The sequence below is a fragment of the Sapajus apella genome, unplaced genomic scaffold (assembly GCF_009761245.1).
Source record: "Sapajus apella isolate SASKATOON/1434 unplaced genomic scaffold, GSC_monkey_1.0 scaffold91, whole genome shotgun sequence".
NCBI lineage: Eukaryota > Metazoa > Chordata > Mammalia > Primates > Cebidae > Sapajus > Sapajus apella.
In genome coordinates this window covers 7,783,808-7,808,305 of record NW_022437031.1, presented here as the reverse complement: position 1 = coordinate 7,808,305, position 24,498 = coordinate 7,783,808, and the positions used below count along the sequence as shown (strand labels likewise).

At 39.4% G+C, this 24,498-nt stretch overlaps 1 protein-coding gene and 1 pseudogene across 1 annotated transcript in view; one reads left to right on the top strand and one right to left on the bottom strand.

The window, feature by feature from the left end:
• TEX11 (testis expressed 11) overlaps positions 1-24,498 on the top strand; it is a 325,387-nt gene that overhangs the window by 34,986 nt on the left and 265,903 nt on the right. Inside the window, exons 5-7 of the mRNA XM_032255765.1 lie at positions 6,035-6,115; positions 6,210-6,329; positions 13,204-13,284. Of these exons, the coding sequence (XP_032111656.1) occupies positions 6,035-6,115; positions 6,210-6,329; positions 13,204-13,284 (282 nt within the window). The remainder of the gene's footprint in view (positions 1-6,034; positions 6,116-6,209; positions 6,330-13,203; positions 13,285-24,498) is intronic.
• Positions 2,020-2,589, bottom strand: LOC116534988 (annotated as a pseudogene).

Sequence of the window (24,498 nt, the reverse complement as noted above, 5' to 3'; positions counted from 1 at the left end):
CTCATGGCTGATAGTGGAAGTCTTCCTCTTATATTTCTATTATTTAAAAGATTAATCTTTTAAATTTTGAGATGGAGTCTTGCTCTGTAGCCCTGGCAGGAATGAAGCGGTGCCATCTGGGCTCACTGCAACCCCCACCTCCTAGGTTCAAGCTATTCTCCTGCCTCAACCTCCTGAGTAGCTGGGATTACAGCGGTGTGCCACCATACCCAGCTCATTTTTGTATTTTTAGTAGAGATAGGGTTTCATCATGTTGGCCAGGCTGGTCTTGAACTCCTGACCTCAGGTGATCCACCTACCGTGGCCTCCCAAAGTGCTGGGATTACAGGCGTGAGCCACTGCACTGGGCCTAACAGATTAATTTTTTAGTTTTATTTCCCCCTTCTCCCAAAATACAAATGTATGTTTATGTCAAATTAAATTGTTCGGAAAATTAATGAAAGTAATAAAACGTGGTTTTCTGCTCCATCGCTCTTTATCTGTTCTTTCTCTTTCTCTCTCTTTTTTTTTTTTTCTTTTTTTTTTTTTTTTTGAGACAGGGTCTCACTCTGTTGCCCAGGCTGGAGTGTAGTAGCATGATCTTCGCTCACCACAGCCTCCACCTCCTGGGTTCAAGCGGTTCTTTTCCCTCAGCCTCCTGAGTAACTGGGATTACAGGCATGTGCCAACATGCCCAGCTAATTTTGTATTTTTTTGTTTGTTTCAGTAGAGACAGAGGTTTCACCATGTTGGCCAGGCTGATCTTGAACTCCTGACCTCAAGTGATCCACCTGCCTCAGCCTCCCAAGGTGCTGGGATTACAGGCGTGAGCCACCACACCCAGCCCTATCTACTCTCTTGCTCTTTAGAGGAAACTACATTTTTTTAAGTGGGAAAATATTTTTCCTAGTATTTAAAAATATTTTATTATGTAAAAGCTCAAACATATATAAAACAGGTAAGATAGTACAATGATTCCCTCTGTTTACCCATCACTCAGCTATAGTAATCATCAACTCATGGCCACTCTTGTTTCTTCTGTATCTTCTTGAATAGCAAACCTCTGGTCCTACTGGATTATTATTATTATTTTTTTTATTTTTTTGAGGTGGAGTCTTGCTCTGTCGCCTAGACTGGAATGCAGTGGCACGATCTCGGCTCACTGCAACCCCTGGCTCCTGGGTTCAAGCGATTCTCCTGCCTCAGCCTCTCGAGTAGCTGGGATTACAGGCATGTGCCACCACACCTGGCTGATTTTTGTATTTCCAGTAGAGACGGGGTTTCACCATGTTGGCCAGGCTGGACACAAACTCCTGATCTCAGGTGATCCACCCACCTTGGCTTCCCAAAGTGATGGGATTACAGGCGTGAGCCACTGCACGTGACCAACTCGCTGGATTATTTTGAAGCAAATCCAAAATGTATAATTTTGCCCATATTTCAAAAAGACAATGTAATTCTTTTCAGCTTGTAAATGCTTTATTTTTTAAAAAATAGAGGATGCTTGGTGGTGTATATGTGGCCATTTGATATTTTTATGACTAAGAGAGTCCAGTCTCTTATAGAGTGTAAATGTACCTCTACACATGCACATTTATTTATTTATTTATATTCTATTTTTCCATAAATTATTGGGGTACAGGTGGTATTTGGTTACATAAGCTCTTTAGTGATGATTTGTGAGATTTTGGTGCACCCATCACCTGAGCAGTATACGCAGCACTATATTTATAGTCTTTTATCTCTTGCCCCACACCCACTCTTCCCTCCAAATCTCCGAAGTCCATTGTATCATTCTTATGTCATTGTGTCCTCATAGCTTAGCTCCCACATATCAGTGAGAACATACAATGTTTGGTTTTCCATTCCTCAGTTATTTCACTTAGAATAATAGTCCCCAGTCTCATCCAGGTCACTGCAAATACTGTTAATTCATTCCTTTATATGGCTGCATAGTATTCCACTGCATATATATACCATTTGGGTTGGTTTTATGATTTTGGAATACAAATGCACATGTGATTTTTATCAAAATTAAGCTTAGTCACTAAAAGAAGATTCGCTGTGTGAACTTTGTTCTGCAGTTTTTTCACTTTTGCCATCAGGCAGTGGAGCACCTGACCTCTCAAGAAGATCTGGATCTAGTCCTTCTGATATCATTTTGTTTCTTATTGCCATCACTGGTATACCCATTTGAACCATTTTGAGATATAAGACATATCTTGAATCTTTGTCTACAGTTAAGATATTTTCTACTGATACTTGATTTTCCTGTGGTCCAGAGTCTTGTATACAGTCCTGCTGTGATTACTCTGATGTGACTTCAGAATGTGATCCATTTGTGACACTAGTGGGACTTAAAGGAGATACTTCAAATGTAACATCATCTAGGCCTGGTATAGATGACAACGTTGCATCTAAAATATTGAGAGTTGTTTCAATTTGCTGGATACAAAGATAAAGGTTTATCAGTTTCTCCTCACTAAATGTAGAAGAGTGGTTGAGGAACTATACAGCGTGCACAACAGTTTGCTTTAGTAAAGCCACCATTCTTTTCTGGTGAATAGCCGGCACCTTGATCAAGTCTATGCCTGACTCCCGGAAGCCCATCTTTATATGTCTCCTCAGCAGTCAGGGGTCCTGGACTCACTCAAACCCCTCCCAGATGGGGCCTGCCCAAACTTGTAATCATGTCCCAGTGCTTCCCCACGTCCCCCAAGACAATGTATTTTTATATTCAGCAAACATAGTTCCCTTTATCACACCTGATAAAACCTAATAAAGATTTCCCCAAATCAAATATCTAGTTATTTCACCCCCTCTCCAATTGGTTTCTTAAAATACCAAAGATAATCCATACTTTGTATTTTGTTAATATGTCTGTTTTAATTAAACTACAAGTTTTCTTCTCTCTTTTTAAAAAACTATGTTGAACAGATTTATTTGTTGAGGAAATGAGGTTGTCCTATAGACTTTTCTAAATTCTGGATTCTGATTCCTCCTCATGGTGTCACTTAATAGTCCATTGTTCCCTCTAACCCTTGTTTTCTGTAAACTGATATTTAGATCTAGAAGCTTGTTCTGATTCAGGTTTGATTTCTGTCAGAATAATTTATAGGCAATATGTTTCTGAATCCTTGGATTCAACCTACCATGGATTGAAAGCATTACCAAAAAATCTGATAAAGATAACAGTAACAATACAATAAAAAAATACAATAGCTAATTCTTTTTTCTTTATTTATTTTTTCTGAGACAGACTCTCACTCTGTTGCCCAAACTGGAGTGCAGTGGCATGATCTCAGTTCACTGCAACCTCCACCTTCCATGCTCAAGCGATTCTTGTGCCTCAGTCTCCCGAGTAGCTGGAACTACAGGCATGCACCACCATGCCCAGCTATTTTTTTGTATTTTTAGTAGAGACCGGGTTTTGCCATGTTGCACAGGCTGGTCTCGAACTCCTGAGCTCAGGCTATCTGCCTGCCTCGGCTTCCCAAAGTGCTAGGGTTATAGGCGTGAGCCACCACACCTGGCCAATAACTAATTCTTGATTTATCAGCTTTATTTATGATCTATTTATTTGCTATTATGATGGATGAGGATTTATCTCATATCATGTTACCTCTCCCATCTCTCTCAGTTTTTGTTATACTATTTTAAATTTATCTGTTGGCTGTCTTTCAAATCTTTAAATTATATATATTTATATATACACACATATATAATTTTTGTATATATGCATATATTTAAAAAGTATACTTTTTTTTTTTTGAGATAGGGTCTCACTCTGTCGCCCAGGCTGGAGTATAGTGGCATGATCTCGGCTCATTGCAACCTTGGCACCCCAGGCTCAAACGGTCCTCCCACCTCAGCTTCCCAAGTAGTGGCGACCACAGGTGCACACCAGCATACCCAGCCAATTTTTTGTATTTTTGGTAGGGATGGGGGTCTCACCATGTTGCCCAGGCTGGTCTTGAACTCCTGAGCTTAAGCAATCCGCCCATCTCGGCCTCCCAAAGTGCTGGGATTACAAGCATGAGCCTCAACACCCGGCCTAAAATAATATACATTTTTTTTTTTTGAGACAGGATCTTGTTTGTCACCCAGGATGGAGTGCAGTGGCATGATCATGGCTCACTGCAGCCTCCGCCTCCCAGGCTCAAGTGAGCTTCCTGCTTCAGCCTCCGCAGTAGCTGGAACCACAGGTGTGCACTAGCATGCCCAAGTAATTTTAAAATTTTTTGTAGAGACAGGGTCTTGCTATGTTGCTCAGGCAGTCTAGAATTCCTGGCCTCAAGTCATCCTTTTACCTCAGCCTCTAAAAGTACTAGGATAATAGGTGTGAGCCACCCCACCATGCTCAGCCCTAAGTAATGTATTTAAACTTTATTTCTTTTTTAAAAATCAAATTTGGAGTTTATCTCTTCACTTGCTACTTTGTGAGGATATTTCCATTCTCTCTACCTCTCTTTCCCTTTAACTTTCCACCTTCTGTCACCTCTCACATTTGCATTTTGGGCTTTGTTGATCCCAAATAATGAAAACTGAAAAGGCTTATTATTGATTGTCACTATTATTTAACTCTGTGGATCATAATTTTATTCTCTGTATGTTTCCATTTGCTAGCTCTCACAATTCTATTTTCTCAGATACTCTGTTTGTTGAGTATGATGTCCTTTCATGGCATTGGTTTCTCTCAATTGTTGGGTAATTCTTGTTCATATTTGATTTGAAATTCTGCGATAATCCTCTATGAATATTGTGTCACACTTTGTACTATAACCTGAATCCAGTGACTGATGAAGAGGTAGGACTGGATGTTTTTCATTATGTGTTGTCAGCTACATAGAACTCTGTTTCTGTCCAGCCAAAGTAATTGTACTCACTGTTCCTTTCTGGAAAGGAGTGAGGAAGATACCTTTCTTGGGGAGGCTGACTGCCTGATGTTCCTACTGTTCACATCCAGGGTCGTTTTCACATTTTGCATTTTTGTGCATGTCGGGATATGGGTTTCTGTCTTATCCCATTTGCTGTCTGTTTTTCAGAGGTTCTCCACAATTTCGTGTCTGTTGAAAATGCCCCTTATTTTCCAGGACTCATTGAAAAAGAAAAAATATGTACCATACACATTATTCATATTTCTATATATTATCATTTCTAAGGATTTATGGCAGAAGAGGGGGCTGTAGCATGTATTCAGTCTTCCATCTTCATTTAGTCCTTGTCTGCTTCCATAGCTTTTGTGGATATTTGCATATTGACTATTTATTTAGATATCTACCAGTTACAATACTGTGAGCTCCTTCGGTGAGACTGGAATGTAAAGGTACTTAATAAACATTTGTTGGATTAATCCAAATTTTATTGCAGATGGAATTAAAAACTAGAACTCAAGTAGTCTAATGCTTACCATATACCTTTCTTCAAGTGCAGCATTAAGTTCTCAGAACTTTCTCTATCTAAGTTATCTCAATGTTTTCTTTTAATGTTTCCTTAGAAGATGTGTCTTTTTTGTTTGTTTGTTTGTTTGTTTTGAGAAGGAGTCTCACTCTGTGGTTCAGGCTGGAGTGCGGTGGCATCATCTCAGCTCACTGCAACCTCTGCCTCCCGAGTTCAAGCAATTCTCCTGCCTCAGCCTCCCGAGTAGCTGGGATTACAGGTGCCCACCAGCACGCCTGGCTAGTTTTGGTAATTTTAGTAGAGATGCGGTTTCATCGTGTTGGACAGGCTGGCCTCAAACTCCTTACCTCAAGTGATCCGCCTGCCTTGGCCTCCCAAAGTGCTGGGGTTACAGGTATGAGCCACTGCGCCCAGCAAGACATGTTTTTAAGTCTATTAATTTTTGCTACTTTTTTTCTTTAAAACCATTTCTTTTAAATTATGGAGTTCAAAGTAGAACACAGAGCTCTAACAAATGCTAACTGTTGCTTTTTGTTTTCTGTGAGTTATATGACTGAATATGGACAGAGGATTCAATATTTTCTCCAGTATTGCCCCAACCAATTTGGGGGAGGTATTAATTTTTAAAAATTATTTTCTCATTTCTCTCTTCTAGATGAATACTAAAATAGGAAAAGGGTGGTTGGATGTTGGAAATTTTTTAATTGCTGATGAATGTTTTCAAGCTGCTGAGGTGGTAAGTTACCATTGATTTTTAGCTGAGGCAATTATTAGTAGTAATATCTGTGGTTATTCTCATTGTTACATTGTACTGTGGTTTTACTTTCCAGAGTCTGGAGCAATTATACACGAAATTAATTCAGAGGAGCTCCCCTGAGACTGACTTGACCTTGGAGAAGATGGCTGTTGAGAAAGACCACTTCAGAGTGCTTTCTTACCAAGCAGAGTCAGTAGGTATCATGGGCACCAGGGCCTTCCAGTGGGGCATTTTCCTTGTGTAAATGTAAAAGTGATGATATATAGCCTATTGGAAGAAAGTCAGATGTCACCGCCTTTTATAGGCATTAATTTGACCTTTTTATCTCTGTCATATCTGAAGGTGATGTTAGTAATGCTGATTGAAATCTGTGGGGTGGCTAAGGGTGAGAAGACTAATATACAGCTAAACATCATTTTCAACCCCTGCATGTAACATCTGTCATTTATTTATGGCAGCAATCCCTACTTAAAACACCTGTCTCTGTGACTCTCTCTTACATTCACAGTCTGCCTAAAATATTTGCCTGAAAAGAGCCTTTTCATTTGCCGTTGTTCTGAGTTGTCTATTGATGCTTTCTAAAAGCCTACTGCGATCACACACCATTTAAAGTTATACTTTACCTCTGTTTATCTTGTGGGTTTCCTCCTTTTGTCATTATACACTTAGGTGTGCATTTGAGCTATGATGAGTTTGCTTTCTGTTATTACACAATTTTGGAAATGAAAAATCCCCAGCTGGGCATGGTGGCTCATGCCTGTAATCCCAGCACTTTAGGAGGCTGAAGTGGAAAGATTGCTTGAGCCCAGGAATTGGAAACCAACCTGGACAGCATAGTGAGACCCCATCTCTACCAAAAAATAAAAGCAAAAAATTAACTAGGCTTCAAGGTGTGCACCTGTAGTCCTGGCTATTAGGGAGGCTGAGGCGGAAGGATCCCTTTGAGCCTGGGAGTCTGAGGTTACAGTGAGCTATGATTATGCCTCTGCACTCCAGCCTGGGTGACAGAACTAGACTCTGTCTCAAAAAACAAACAAAACAACAACAAAAAAGAAAAGTCCTTTTTTAAATTTTTTAACGTATTTATTGAGATATAAGTCGTATACCATAAAATTCACCCATTTACACTGTATAATTCAGTAATTTAGTATATTCACAGAATTGTGCAATGTGCACCACAAGCTATGTTTAAAACATAATTGTCACCCCGAAAAGAAACCCCCATCAACATTAGCACTCATTCCTCATTGCTTCTGACCCTAGCTCTAGCAACCATAATTTATTTTCTGTCTCTATAAATATACCTATTTTGGACATTTCATATTAATAGAATCATGCAATAAGTGGTCTTTTGTGATTAGCTTCTTTCACTTAGCATAATTGCTTTAAAGGTTCATCAGTGTTATTGCATGTTTCACTGTATGAATATGCCGTGTTTTGTTTATCTATTCATCTATTGATGAATATTTAAGTTGTTTCCAATTTTTGGGTATTGTGAATAATTCTAATGTGAACATTCATGTACAGTGTGTGTACATATGTTTTTAATTTTCTTTGGTATATAGCTAGGAGTGGAATTGCTGCGTAGCATGGTAACTGTAACTCTGTGTTTAACCTTTTGGGAAACTGCCAGAATGTTTTCCATAGTGACTGAACTATTTTACACTCCCTCCAGTAATATATGAGGGCTTCAACTTCTCTACATCTGAAAGTTTTATAGTTTTAGCATTTACACTTAGATCTATGGTCCATTTTAAGTAAATTTTCAGGTATGATGGGAAGTAGGGGTCTAACTTCATTCTTTTGTATGTGACTATCCAATTGTGCCAGTACCATTTGTTGAGAAAACTATTCTTTCCTCATACTGAATGACCTTTATACCTTTGTCAAAAATCAATTTATCATAAATGTGAGGGTTTATTTCTGGAGTCTTAATTCTATTCCATTAATCTATATGTCTAGCCTTATGCTGGTACCACACTGTCTTGATTACTGTAGCTATGTAGTAAGTTTTGAAATTGGGAATTGCATGTCTTCCAGTTTTGTTCTTTTTTTTTTTTTTTTTCGCTCATGTTACCCAGGCTGGAGTGCAATGGCGCGATCTCGGCTCACCGCAACCTCCGCCTCCTGGGTTCAGGCAATTCTCCTGCCTCAGCCTGCTGAGTAGCTGGGATTACAGGCACTCACCACCATGCCCAGCTAATTTTTTGTATTTTTAGTAGAGACGGGGTTTCACCATGTTGACCAGGATGGTCTCGATCTCTTGACCTCGTGATCCACCCGCCTCGGCCTCCCAAAGTGCTGGGATTACAGGCTTGAGCCACCGCGCCCGGCCAGTTTTGTTCTTTTTAAAGATTGTTTGGATGTTTCTGGGCTTCTTACATTTCCATATGAGTGTTAGGATCAGGTTGTCAATTTGTGCACAGAAGCCAGCTGGAATTTTGATAGGGATAGCATTGAATTCGTGTACAATTTGAGGGATATTGTTATCTTAAGGATACTGTGTTCTAATCCGTGAACATGGGATGTCTTTTCATTTATTTAGGTTTTGTTTAATTTTCTCTTATTTATCTTTTTTTTTTTTTGTAGAGATGAGGTTTTGCTTTGTTGCCCAGGCTGGTATCAAACTCCTGGCCTCAAGCATTCCTCTCGCCTTGGCCTCTCAAAGTTCTGGGATTATAGGTGTGAGCCACCATGCCTGGCCAGACCTATGTGTGGTATTTTTGTTGTTGTTGTTTTAGAGATGGAATCTTTTTCTCTTGCCCAGGCTGGAATAATGTGGCCCAATCATAGTTCACTGCAGCCTTAACCTCCTGGGCTCAAGGGATCCTCCTTCCTCAGCCTCCTGAGTAGGTAGGACCATGGGCGCCATACCACTGTGCCTGGCTAATTAAAAAACTTTTTTTTTGGTAGAGATAGGGTTTTTACTATGTTGTCTAGTCTGACCTTAAACTCCTGAGCTCAAGTGGTCCTCCCACCTTGGCTTCCCAAAGTGCTGCAATTACAGGCATGAGCCTCTGCGAATGAGCAGACCTATGTATTTTAATTGTCCACAAGCTCAAACTTAAATCAGTGATGTGATGTAGCTGCAAAAAAAGGCAGCACAATCCTTAGGCATGTTAATAGATAAATAGTGTCTACATCTTAATTCACATTTTGAGTATTGTGATAACTGCTAGGTATCACACTTTAAAATCACTGGGCTAGTGTAGAAAATCTATCATATGAAAAGTATTTGTAGAATAAAGTGATGTCTGTCTTGGAAAAAGAAGACAGTAAAAATGATAGCTCTCTTTGAATATTTTAAGGACTATTATATTAAAGGGAAATTAAACTCCACAGGATAGAATGAAGAACAATGGGTAGAAATCACAGGAAGACAGATTTTGGCTTAATGTAAGGAGTAACCTTTTATCAGTCATAGTAATCTTGTAATGGAATAGCCTTCCTGCAAGAATTGTAAGTCTGTTTTCACTGGAAAACTGAAGCAAAGGTGTGAATATCCTAATAATTATACATTGCAGATGGAATTCCTTCATTTGGTAGGAAATTTGACTACTGTGACCCTTACATCCCTTTTTTAACACCAAGATCCTATGATTTCAGAAAGTCTTGTAGCACTTCAGTGTTGCTGACTGCAACCTCCGCCTCCCAGGCTGAATTGATTCTCCTGCCTCAGCCTCCCGAGTGGCTGAGACTACAGGTGTGCGCCACAATGCCTAGCTAATTTTTGTCTTTTTAGTAGAAATGGGGTTTTTTTTTAGTAGAAATGTTGGCCAGGCTGGTCTCGAACTGCTGACCTCATGTGACCTGCCCACTTCGGCCTCCCTAAGTGCTGAGATTACAGGCGTGAGCCACTGCACTCAGCTGCCATTTACATTCTTACCAGCAATGTATGAGAGATCTCATTTCTTTGCATCCTTGCCAGCATTTGGTATTGTGACCAATTTTTTATTGTAGCTATCCTAATAGATGTATAGTAATATCTCATTGTGGTTTTAATTTGCATTTCTCTAATGGCTAATGATGTTTAATATCTTTTCATTTACTTATTTGCCATCTGTATCTCCCTTTAGGCAAAATGTGTGTCATTTTTCTTGTCCATTTTCTATTTGTATTGATAGTTTACTGGTGAATTTACAGAATTATTTGTATATTCTTGATGTGATTCCCTTGTCAGATAAATATTCAGGAACATTGTCTCTTCGTAGCTTGTCTTTTTGTCCTTTTTAATAGGGTCACTGAATATAGTTTTGATAAAGTCCGATTTATTGATTTTTTTAAATTTTATTTTATGGATCATGCTTTCAGTGTCATGTCTCAGAAAGTTGCACATAGCCTTAGGTCTCTTAAATTTCTATTTGAATTTTAAGATCAGCATGTCAATTTCTTCAAAAAAAAAAAAAAAGCCAACTGGAATTTTAATGGAATTGGATTAAATTTGTAGATCAACTTGGGGAGTAGGGACAGAGTCTCACTCTATTGCCCAGGCTGGAGTACACTGGTGGGATCTCAGCTCACTGCAGCCTCTGCTTCTCGTGTTCAAGCAATTCTCCTGCCTCAGCCTCCCAAGTAGCTGGGATTACAGGCACATGCCACCATGCCTAGCTACTTTTTTATTTTTAGTAGAGACAGGGTTTTGCCATGTTGGTCAGGCTGGTCTCAAACTCCTGGCCTCAGGTGATCAGCCCACCTTGGCCTCCCAAAGTGCTGGGATTACAGGGGTGAGCCACTGTGCCCAGCCCTTATGGTAATTTTGACTGCCCAGATTGTACACATTTTTGAATACTGACTTACAGTTTATGAAATGCTTTTACATCTGTGATCTCATTTGATCCTCATAAGATCAATCCTATATTGTAAACATTACTATACCTATTTTATAGTTAAGAAAATAGAGCCTCAAAGAGATTGTGACTTGCCTAAGTTCACTGAGCCAAGAAGTGGAAAAGCTGGAAATGCAAAGCCCATATTCTTTTCACTACATCAGTATAGGCAGGGCATCACTCCAGACCTAATGAATCACAATCTCCAAGTGGTGAGAGCTGGGCATGTGATTTTCAGAAAGCTCTGCTGGTGAGTCTGATGCTCACAGAAGGTTGCTACAGCACTGTATCATGCTTCCTCTTCTGTAAGACTTCTTTTACTTTAAATCTTTTAACTTTTGGGCTTGAAATATTGATTTCTAGTCATAGGAAGATGAATAAATTTTCAGAACTAGCCTGAATTGTTAGAACTTTGATTTCTTTAAGATAAAATCTGAGTAATGATAGACACTTTATGGGTTGTTTGAACATTAAAGTCTCATATTGTTTTATATAAGAACAGACAGCAGCATTCATCCTCTGATATGTTTGTCACTGAGCATTTCTCTTTTATAAGATTTTCTCCACTTTAAATAATCAATTAATCATCAAATATTCATAGAATATAGTGTAGACAGGAATGTTATTTTCTAATCTCTATGTAGTGATTTGGCTTATTGAGGCACTTGTGTTAGCAATTTATTTTGCCCTTTAATAATATCTAGTATTAAAGCCTTATAAGAGTATCTACTCAGCAAGATGTCAGGCTTACTATTCAGCAGGTAGAGGAGAAAACTAGCTGACATCTTACGTTGTTTATATTTTCTTCTCTCTACTCAATTCTTTTATTATTTAAAGCACAATAATATTTTATACCACATAAAGAAGAGAAGAAAATACCAAATGTAGTACTTTATAAGATTATTTTCTTGTATGTATCCGTGGTTTTATTTTCTTTTTTTTTTTTTAATGCGTTTTCTTTTTTTTTTTTTTTTTTTGATGAGAGTCTCGCTCTGTCACCCAGGCTGGAGTGCAGTGGTGCAAACTCAGCTCACTGCAACCTCTGCCTCTGGAGTAGCTGGTATTATAGGTGCCCCCCATCATGCCCAGCTATTTTTTTTTTTTTTAGTAGAGACAGGGTTTCACCATGTTGGTGTCGAACTCCTTACCTCAGGTGATCCACCCACCTTGGCCTCCCAAAGTGCCCACTCATTCAGTATCAACTCTGTGTCACCAAAAATTCTTACCACTTATTCCTTTGTATTTTGAGCAAGGTATCATGTTTAGCTCGAACAACTAGCATTGCTAAGAATATTAGAAAACAAAATAAGATTTTTAAACACTAGTTAAGATATGCTAAAAATATGAGCCACCGTGCCTGGTTAAACTAAGTTCTTAAATGGCTGAAACAAGCCTCTTCCACAAGTGCTAAAGTAATGTGTGATCGATGTTTTCATTCATTTGGGGGTGTTCAGTCATAGAATGGTAGAACTGAAAGGAACCCTACAGATAGTCTAGTACAGTCTCCTCACTTTATGGATGAGGAAACAATCTGTGAGAGCTTAAGGCTCAAAGTTATACATAATAAATGGCAGAGTGGCTCTTCTGGCTTCATGATGAGATTGTACTAAGCTGCTTTTCTTTTTACTTAATTTTTTTTTAAAGAGATGGGATTTTGCTCTCATCTGTGGCAGGAGTAGACTGGTATCTTCTTAGCTTACTGCAGCTTCGAACTCCTGGACTTGAGCAATTATCCCCCCTTAGCCTCCAGAGTAGCTGGGACTATAGGTGTGTGCCACCATGTCTGGCTAATTGATAAACTGTTTTTCGCAGTGGATATATGTAACAGTTCAGACTGTGAGGTTACTGTGAGCTTGTTTTAAGACAAAGACTGCTGTTTAACTTAATTCCTCTAATATAGAGGTGAATACGAGAGGTTTTCAAATTACAGAAGCATCTAGTAGACCTTGCATTATGTCATAATATAATAACATAAGGTAGTACAACCAGTTTTTGCATTTCCAGAAAAAGTAAATAACTCCTGTTCATTTAGTATCAACTCTGTGTCACCAAAGATTCTTACCACTTATTCCTCTGTATTCTGAGCAAGCTATCATGTTTAGCTTGAATAATTAGCATTGCTAAAAATATTAGAAAACAAAATAAGACTTTTAAGCACTAGTTAAAATATGCTAAAATTGACTTAGAGACAACTTTGTCATTTCATTTTAACCGATTATTGACATTCTTTGTCTTTTTCAGGCAGTTTTTCAAGGGGATTTTCAAAGAGCATCTATGTGTGTACTGCAATGTAAAGATATGTTGGTGAAGCTCCCTGAAATGGTGAGTGAAATCTGCATTCTCCAAGAGTTTAAAAATATGCTATTTCAAGTTCCAGGAAAAATCATTACTACTTCATGTAACCTTTCAGAGATTCTATTTGAGATCTGTTCCACTTAAGTAACTGATCATTGAAATAGTTTGCTTCCTTTGTTCTTTACCAGAAAGGGCATTTGAAAAAGCTATGTGGAATATTTCTCTTTTTTTCTTTTTTCTTTTCTTTTCTTTTTAAAACTCTGTCTTCACTCTGTCGCCCAGGCTGGAGTGCAGTGGTGTGATCTCGGCTCACTGCAACCTCCACCTCCTGGGTTCAAGTGATCCTCATGCCTCTGCCTCCTGAGTAGCTGGAATTACAGGCCTGTGCTACATTTTGTATTTTTAGTAGAGATGGGGTTTCACCACGTTGGCCAGGCTGGTCTTGAATTCCTGGCCTCAAGTGATCCGCCCACTTTCGCCTCCCAAAGTGCTGAGATTACAGGCATGAGCCACCATACCTGGCCGATATGGAATATTTCTTAAAATTTTCTTTGCTTTGTCTATTTTTGTCAAACCATTTTGATAACATTTGTTCCATATTTTATGTTATACAACAAAAGAAAGAAAAAAATGAGTTTGTCTGCTGACAAGGTTGATAGTAGTTAATCATGTTATTGCTGTAGTATTTTTCTACACTGGGTTTGGAGATATGAGAGATTTGATAGGATAAAGCCTGTATCCCAGACTGGAGCTCATGAAAACTCCTAATTACATAGTTTTTTACTTTTTCATTTTATCTTCCCTTTCCATTCTTTCTCTCCTATTTCGGTGCCTATGGCTACTTCAGTCTTTACTATCACAGAGGAATTAATAATGGAGATATAGTTGGATATTAGGGAGAATGTTTCCAGTATTACATACATCGTATTTATTTGTGAGATTGGTCTTTTTCCCCAAATTGGGTGTCATAATGTAGAACTTAATTCAGTAAACATTTATATGTTGCCTGTTATGTGTCACATCAGACATTCTTCTAGGCTTTAAAAACTTGTAAAACAATTTCATATTTATAGAAAAGTTATAAGAATAGTACAAAGAACTCCTGTATACACTTTGCCTAGAAACTTAATTCAAGTTTTCCAATAATGTCCTATATAGCAAATGGTTTCAATCTAGAATTATACATAGAGGAACTCCAGTCTCCTTCAATCTGGAAATCTGGAACACTTCATTCTTGCCTTGTGGTTCATGATCTTGGCCGTTTTGAAGATTATAGATCATTCATTTTGTAGCATGTGATTTAATATGGGTTTAGCCAAAGTTTCCTCATGATTAGAACAGGTTATGAATTTGGGGCCAGAAAATCACAGAAAAGATTCTATGTTCTACTAGCTTCTTATTGGGGGGTATACAGGATTGATTTATACTGATTTATACTGTTATTGGTGGTGCTAGCCTTGTTCTCTTGATTAAGATCATATCTTCCAGGTTTTTTCATCATAAACCTATGCATTTCCCCTTTTGTTATTCATAAGTATTTTGTGAGTGATACACTGAAACTATGGAAAATCTAATTTCTCATTCTACTTTCACCATCTTTATTCTTTTTTCCTCCATTTTTTTTTTTTTTGAGACGGAGTTTCACTCTTGTTACCCAGGCTGGAGTGCAATGGCGCGATCTCAGCTCACTGCAACCTCTGCCTCCTGGGTTCAGGCAATTCTCCTGCCTCAGCCTCCTGAGTAGCTGGGATTACAGGCACGCACCACCATGCCCAGCTAATTTTTTGTATTTTTAGTAGAGACGGGGTTTCACCATGTTGACCAGGATGGTCTCGATCTCTTGACCTCGTGATCCACCCGCCTCGGCCTCCCAAAGTGCTGGGATTACAGGCTTGAGCCACCGCACCCGGCCCTTTCCTCCATTTTTCTAGGTTTATTGGGGTATAATTGACAAAATTTATGTATACTTATGGTATATAACATGATATTTTGATAATTAAACATTGTGAAAAGATCACCACAATCAAGCCAATTTATATATTCATCAGCTCACAGTTTTTTTTTCTTTTTGTGGAAAAACATTTAAGATCTACTTTCTTAGCCATTTTCAAGTATACAATACATTATTATAATATTAACTATAGTCCCTGTGCTGTACAGTAGAGCCCCATAACTTATACATATGGCCTAAATAAAATTTTGTATCCCCTCCCCCTTTGTTTGACGAGACAGAGCATTGCTCTGTCACCAGACTGGAGTGCAGTGGCATGATCCTGGCTCACTGCAGCCTCAACTTCCTGGGCTAAAGTGATCCTCCTACCTCAGCCTCCTGAGTAGCTGGAACTACAGGCACATGCCACCAAGGCTCTCTGGTTGTTTTATTTTTTGTAGAGATGGGGGTCTCACTATGTTGCCCAGGCTGATCTTGAACTCCTGGGCTCAGGCAATCCTCTTGTCTCAGTCTCCCAAAGTACTAGGATTATAGATGGGAGCCACTGTGCCTGGACACTTTGTACCCTTTGACCAATATCTCCTAATCTGTTCCCCAACCCCCTGGCAACCACCTTTCTACTCTCTACATCTATGAACTCAGCTCTTTCAGAATCTACATATAAGTGAAATCATGCAGTATTTGTCTTTCTGAGGCTGGCTTATTTCACTTAGTTTAATGTCTTCCAGGTTCATCGGTGTTATCACAAATGACAGGATTTCCTTCTTTTTTATGGCCCGCTAGTATATATAAGCACAACATTTTCTTTACCCATTCATCCCTTGTTGGACTCTTAGGTTGATTCCATAGCTTGGCTATTGTAAATAATGCTGCAGTGAACAAGGTGTTGCAGATATCTTTTAAAGATACTTATTTTATTTCCTTTACATATATATCCAGAAGTGGGATTACTCGATCATATGGTAGTTATATTTTTAATTTTTAAAGGAACCTCTATACTGTTTTCCATAATGGGTATACTAATTTACATTCCCACCAACAGTACAAAGGTTTCCTTTTCTCCTTGCCCTTGCCAACACTTATCATTGTCTTTTTGATAATAGACATTCTAACAGATGTGAAGTGATATATCTCATTGTGATTTTAATTTATATTTTCCTGATGGTTAGTGATGTTAAGCATTTTTTCATATACCTGTTGCTGATTTATATGTCTTCCTTAGAGAACTATCTAATTAGGTCTTTTGCCCATTTTTTTCATTAGGTTATTTGTTTACTTGCTATTGAAGTGTTTGAGGTACTTGTATATTTTGGAGATAAACTCTTTATCAGATGTATGATTTGTGGACATTTTCTCCTGTTCCTTAGGTTGTCTCTTCACTCGGTTGATTATTTCTTTTGCTGTGCAGAAGCATTTTAGTTTGATACAATCCCATTTGTCTATTTTTGCTTTTGTCACCTATGGGGGTCATATCCAAAAAAAAAATCATTGACCAGGGGTCTATCTCTCTCTTTACCTCCAATAATTGTTTTATATATCTGAGTGCCCCAGTGTTGGGTGCATATGCATGTAAAATTGTTATATCTTCTTGCTGAATTGTCCCCTTTACCTTTATATAGTGACCTTTTTTCTCTCTTCTTAAAGTTTTTGTCTTGAAATCCATTTTGTCTGATGTAAGTATAAGTACTCCTGCTCTTTTGTGGTTTCCACTGCCATGGAGTATCTTTTTCTATCCTTTTACTTTCAATCTATGTGTATTTTCATAGGGGAGGAAGTGTATTTCTTGTAGGCAAGAGATCATTGGGTCATTTTTTTAAAATCCATTCAGCCATTCTGTGTTCTTTGGAGAGTTTAGTCTATTTACATTAAATGCTATTACTGATATGTAAGGACTTATTCCTGCCACTTTGTTATTTGTTTTCTGATTGCTTTTGGTTTTCCAGTTTTTATTCTATTCTATTTCTTTCTTTTCTGTCTTCCTTTCAGTGAAGGTGATTTTCACTGGTGGTGTGATTTAATTTCTTGCTTTTTATTTTTTGTGTATTGATTGTTTGTTTTTCAGTTTCAGGTTACCATGAGGCTTGCAAATGCTATCTTGTAACCCATTATTTTAAAGCGATGACAGTGTAACACTGATTGTATTAACAAAGAGCCAAACACATACACACACACACACGCGCACGCGCGCACACACACACACACACACACACACACACACACACGCTCTCCCTAATAAAAACTCTACACTTTAATTTTGTTCCCCTGATTTTTAATTTTTTTAATGTCTTTTTGTTTTTGTACTATGTTTTGAAAAGTTGTTGTTACTATTTCTGGTTGGTTCATCATTTATTCTTTCTACTTAAGAGAAGTTTGTACTCCACAATTTCAGTGTGATACCATTTTGTCTTTTTCTGTGTGCTTACTTTTTTTTTTTTTGAGATGGAGTATTGCTCTGTCGCCCAGGCTGGAGCGCAGTGGCCTGATCTAGGCTCACTGCAACCTCCGCCTCCTCGGTTTAAGCAATTCTCCTGCCTCAGCCTTCCGAGTAGCTGGGACGACAGGCACATGCCACCATGCCTGGCTAATTTTTGTATTTTTAGTAGAGACGGGGTTTCACCATATTGGTCAGGCTGGTCTTGAACTCCTGATCTCAGGCGATCCACCCACCTCAGCCTCCCAAAGTGCTGGAATTACAGGTGTGAGCCATCGTGCCCGGCTGTGTGCTTACTATTACCAGTGAGTTTTGTACCTTCACATGATTTCTTCTTGCTCATTAACATCCTTTTCTTTCAGATTGAACAACTCCCTTTAGCATTTCTTGTAGGACAGGTCTGGCATCAATGAAATACCTCAGCTTTTGTTTGTCTGGGAAAGTCTTTATTTCTCCCTCATGTTTGAAGGATACTTTCTACTGGTTATACTATCCTAGGGTAAACTTTTTTTTTCCTTCAGCACTTTAAATATGTCATGCCTCTCTTTCCTGGCCTGTAAAATTTCCACTGATAAGTCAGCTGCCAAATGTATTGAAGTTCCATTGTATGTGATTTTTTTTCTTTTCTTTTATTGTTTTTGGGATTCTTTGTTTATCCTTGACCTTTGGGAGTTTGATTATTAAATGCCTTGAGGTGTTTTTTTGGTTAAATCTGCTTGGTGTTCTATAACCGTCTTATACTTGAATGTTGATATATTTCTCTAGGTTTGGGGTATTTTCTGATATTATCTCTCAGAATAAACTCCTTACCCATAGCTCTTTTTCTACCTCCTCTTTAAGGCCAATGGATCTTAGATTTGCCCTTTTGAGGTTATATTCTAGATCATATAGGTATACTTCATGCTTTTTTATTCTTTTTTTTTTTGTGTCCTCTGACTGTTTATTTTCAAACACCCTGTCTTGAAGCTCTAGTTTCCTTCTGCCTGATCAGTTCTGCTGCTAAGAGGCTGATGCATTCTTGAGCATGTCAATTGCATTTTCAACTCCAGCATTTCTGCTTGATTTCTTTTAAATTGTTCAGTCTCTTTGTTAAATTTATCTGATAGAATTCTGAATTCCTTCTTTGTGTTATCTTGCATTTCTTTGAGTTTCCTCAAAATAGCCATTTTGAATTCTCTGTCTGAAAAGTCACATATCTCTGTTTCTTCAAAATTAGTCTCTAGGGCCTTATTTAATTCATTTGGTGAGGTCATGTTTTCCTGGATGATGTTGATGCTTGTAGATATTCATCAGTGTCTGGGCATTGAAGAGTTAGGTATTTATTGTAGTCTTCTCAGTCTAGGCTTGGTCATGCCTGTCCTTCTTGGGATGCTTTTCATTATCCAAAGGGACTTGGGCCCCAAGTCTAATAATGGTGTGCTTCTTGCAGACTCATAGAGAATACTGCCTTGATGACCTTGGATAACATCTGAAAGAATTCTTTGCATTACCAAGCAGAAACTCTTGTTCTTTCCCTTACTTTCTCTAAAACATATGGAATCACTGTTTCTGTGTTGAGCTGGGGGTGTGGTGATGCAAGCACTGGGCCTGTGCTGTGTCAGACTTAAAGCCAGCACAGCACTGGACTTTGCCCAAGGAAGGCCCTTCCCTTTAGGATGGTGAGTTCTCCACTCCCACCCGGAGTGTATCCAAAGATGCTCTCTGGGAGCCAGGGATTGGAGTCAGAAACTTTAGCAACTTACCTGATGTCTTATTCTACTGCAGTTAAGCTCCCACTCAAATCACAATACAAAGCCCTTCCCACTCTTCCCTCCCTTTCCACAGGCAGAGGAGCCTCTCCCTGTGGCCACCACCATCAGCGATTCATGGGGTGTTCTGCTAGGCCACCACCAATGTTCACATAAAGCCCAAGGTCTCTTCCATCAGCTTCTGGTGAATGCTGCCAGGCCTGGGACTCATCCTTCAGGGCAGGGGGCTCTCCTGTGCCCCAGGACCAGAAATACTGTCCAAGAGGCTACACCTGGATTTGGGGACCCTAAGAGCCAAGCTGGTACCTAGAATGCAGTACAAAGTCCTCTTTACTTTTCCTCTGCTTTTCTCAAACCAAAGGAGTCTTTCACTGGAGCCACTACAGCAAGAAATGTGCTAGGAATGTGCTGGGTGTCCCCTGAAGCCAGCACTTCTCAGAGCCCAAGGCCCACGGTATACTCACTGGGTCATTAATGGTTATTCCAGGGCTATAACAAGGGTTCTTCAGTCAGCAGGTGATTAATCCTGCCAGGACTGGATCTTTCCTTCAAGGCAGTGGGTTCCCTTTTGGCCCAGGATGTCTAGAAATGTGGTTTAAGAGCTAGGCCCTGAAATGGGGGCATCACTACTCTGCCCAGTACCCTGTCCTACTGTGGCTGAGCTTGTATCCAAGATGTGAGACCTCTTTACTCTTCCCTCCCCTCTCTTTAGGCAGAAGGAAGGAGTTACTTTCATTGCTATGAGGTGTACTGCCTGGTGTTGGGGAAGGGATGGTGCAAGCCCTCCCTTTGCTGTGCCAGCTGGTGTCTCCCTAGGTCACATGGCAAGTTCACTGGCTCTAAGCCCAGCCTCACACTAGGAGTTGCCTAGGAATTGCAGTCCTTGTGCTCTAGACTGCCATTCAAGTTTACATAAGACCCCAGATGACTTCAGCCCACAGTGGCAAGGCTTGCCAATAAACTCAAGTTTCCACCACTGGGATGAAGGGTAATTCTCCTGTGGCTAAAGCTGGTCCAAATGCTCCCTCTGTGCACAGGTGCTGACTGAATCCAGCATGGCTTTTTTCTCCACTGTGACTGTGCGGCACTGAGTTCAATGTAAAGTCCCCCAGTCACTGTGCTCTTCTTCTGCAAAGTGCACAGATTCTGTCTCTGCACTGCATAGCTGCTGCCAGGGGATGGGGGAGGAGTGGCCTTGGCGATTCAATACTATTTCTCCTGCCCTCTTCAATGCCTCTTTCAACAATATGTAGTTAAAACCAGGTACTGTGAGTGTTCACCTGATTTTGGTTCTTGTGATGGTGCTTTTCTGTGTGCAGATAGTTGTGAAAATTTGGTGTTACAGTAGAGGGGATGAACGATGCAGGCTTTTAGGCCTTGCCCCGCCCTTATTTTTAACATCTATTTAGTTTTGAGACAGAGTTTTGCTCTTGTTGCCCAGGCTGGAGTGCAATGGCGCAGTCTCAGCTCACTGCAACCTCTGCTTCCCGGGTTCAAACAATTCTTCTGCCTCAGCCTCCCACGTAGCTGAGATTACAGGTGGCTGCCACCACACCCAGCTAATTTTTGTATTTTTAGTAGAGACGGGGTTTCACTGTGTTGGCCAGGCTGGTCACGAACTCCTGACCTCAGGTGATCCACTCACCTTAGCCTCCCAAAGTGCTAGGATTATAGGTGTGAGCCACCGCGCCCGGTCAACATCTCTTATAAGGTGACTTTTTTTTTTTTTTTTTTTGAGACGGAGTCTCAGCCTGTCGCACCCAGGCTGGAGTGTAGTGGCATGATCTCAGCTCATTGCAACCTCTGCCTCCCGGGTTCAAGCCATTCTCCGACATCAGTCTCCCAAAGTGGCTGGGATTACAGGTGCCTACCACTATGCCTGGCTAATTTGTTATATTTTTAGTAAAGATGGGGTTTTGGCATGTTGACCAGGCTGGTCTCAGAACTCCTGACCTCAAGTGATCTGCCCGCCTTGACCTTCCAAATTGCTGGGATTACAAGTGTGAGTCACCACGCCCAACCCTTACACATTTTCTATGTTACATTTTTGGCTTCCGGGTCTTGTCTAAATTCTGGGGGAGTGTTTTTTTTTTATTATTATGGCCAGGTAATCAATCTGGTAGATTCAGGCAAATTTTAAAGGCATTTTTTGTGGGTTATGGTTCCAATGTTATTTCAATTTTGCAATGCTCTTCAGATTTGTCTTGCATATGCAACACTCTGGTCAGTCCTGGTACTTGGCAGAGGTTTATCTGTTAGCTCAGTTATCAAAGTTTTTTATGCAAATTAGGTTGAGATTCCTGGTTGTTAAGGTTGTAGGATGAGCCTTCAACTTAATTAACTTTATTTTGTTGTTTCTCTGAGCTCCCTCTCTCTTTCTCTTTCTGTCTCTCTCTCTCTCTCTGGTCTTCTTGGTTCTGGTTCTCTGAGCTACCCTTTTCAGTCCTCTAACCAGTAACTATCCATGATCTGCAGTTGCACTGTGACTGAGGCCAAGCCGTAGGAAGACACAGACAGGAAAAAAAGCAGTGGGCGTTCGCCTCATCCTGTGGGATCTGTGACTGCACTGAATGGAGAGTAAGGTTTTCCTCTCTCAAAGTTTTGAGCATTGTGGTTTCCCCTAGCTACCACTGCTATTGCCACCATGGGATTGTCTAGGGCCTGGGCACAAGAGAATGGAAGAAAGATGAAACAAAAACCAAAATGGAATATTTGCACTTTCTCTGAGCAACTCAAGCCAGATGTAGACAAGCACCCTAAGTCTGTACCACAGCATTCGCTTCTGAGTTTCTGCATGCATTAAGTTTAGGCCAGGGGATATTAGAGGAAAAGAATGGTAAACTTACCACCAGTTTGGTGTTAATTTGAATTCTGGTGTTCTTCCTTTATTCGCCTTCTGCTATTACCGTTTGAGGCCTCAAATAGTTACATGCATTCTGTCCAGGTTTATTGTTCCATTCAGTGGGAGATAAAGGGTGGTGCATACTTAACTTTATCTTACCCAAAACTAAAACACTATTTATTTATTTATTTATTTTTACTTTTTTTCTTTTTGTGATAGAGTCTCTCTCTGTCACCCAGGCTGGAGTGCAGTGGCATGATCTCAGCTCACTGCAAACTACATCGCTTGGATTCAAGTGATTCTCCTGCCTCACCCTCCTGAGTAGCTGGGACTACAGGCATGCGGGCATGAGCCATTATGCCTGGCTAATTTTTGTGTGTATGTGCATATATATATATGTATGTATTTAGTAAAGACAGGGTTTCACCATGTTGGCCAGGCTGGTCTCGAACTCCTGACTTCAAGTGATCTGCCTTCCTTGACCTCCCAAAGTGCGGGGGTTATAGGTGTGAGCCATTGTGCTCAGTCTAAAACACTATTTTGATGCTTATCTCTTTGTACATTTAGCCGTTAAGACGCCCTTTAAGCTGATTTCTATGTCTTTTTTGGGACGGTAGAGTGGTTCACTAGCCTGGTGATCTATTTGTGTCTTTTCAGTTTCCAGCCTCAACTTGTCTTTTTTTGAAATATTTATTTCGGTAGAATTGACAAATAAAAATTAGTATGCATTTAAGGTGCACAGCTTGATGTTTTGATATACATACACATTTTGGAATGATCACTGTGATAAAGGTAATGAACATATTAATCACCTCACATAGTTAATATTTTTTTTGTGGTGTGAACACTTAAGATGTAGTCTCTTAGAAAAATTCAGGTATACAATACACAATGCAGTGTTATTAACTATAGTCACCATGCTGTGCATTAGATCTCTAGAACTTATTCATCTTGTATATCTGAAACTTTTAACACTATGTATAACATCACCCTATTTGCCCTTCCCTTGAGCCCCTGGCAGCCACTATTTTATTCTCTGCTTCTGTTAGTTTGACTTTTTCATTTCATATATAAATGAGGTCATATGGTATTTGCTTTTCAGTGCCTGGCTTATTTCACTTAGCATAATGTCATCCAGATTTATCCACATTGTTTCAAATGAGACAATTTTCTTTTCTTTTAAGGCTTTCATTAAGGTTTCAGTGTTTGGCCCCCTAGCCCCCCAGCCAACCAAATCTCATGTTGAAATTTCATCTCTAATGTTGGAGGTGGGACATAGTGGGAGGTGTTTGTATCATGAAAACAGATCTCTCATGAATGGCTTGTTGCGGTCCTCATGGTATTGAGTGAGTTCTCTCTATTAGCTCCTGCTAGAGCTGGTTATTTAGAAGAGCCTGGTGTCTCCCTCTGCCCTCTCTCTTGCTTCCACTCTCTAGCCATGTGATTTCTGCACAGGTCAGCTTCTCTTTGCCTTCCACCATGAGTGGAAGCAGCCTGAAGTGCTCATCAGAAGCAAATACTGGCACCACCTTGTACAGCCTGTAAAACCGTTAATCAAATAAACCTCTTTTTAAAATAAATTACCCTAGGAGTGATGGGAAATGTGAAAAAAAATACTCTTCCTCAGGTATTCCTTTATAGTGACACAAACTAAGGCTAATATATACATGTGTGTGTATATATATATATATGTATATATATATGTGTGTGTATGTATATATATATATATATATAACTGTATAACTGTATAACTACATAACTATAAAACTGTATAACTACATAAGGCTAATATATATATTATATATATATATACATATATATATAATATATATATATATAATGTGTGTGTGTATCCATACCACATTTTCTTTATTCATTTATCCATTAACAGATATTTAGGTTGTTTCCATATCTTGAGTATTGTGAATAATGCTGCAATGAGTATGTGAATGCAGATATCTCAAAATCCTGACTTTAGTTACTTTGCATACATACAGTTAGCCCTCTGTGACCCTGGTTTCCACATCCATGTATTCAACCAGCTGGGGATTGAAAATACTTGGGAAAAAAGGATGGTTGCAGCTGTCCTGAACATGTATATACTTTTTCCTACTACTTTCCTATTCCTACCAAATACAGTTGTTATACTGTATTATTTACAGTATTCCCTAAATAATGCAGTATAACAATTATTTACATAGAATATTCATTGTATTAGATATTATGAGTATTCTAGAGATGATGTAAAGTATATGAGGATGTTTGTAGG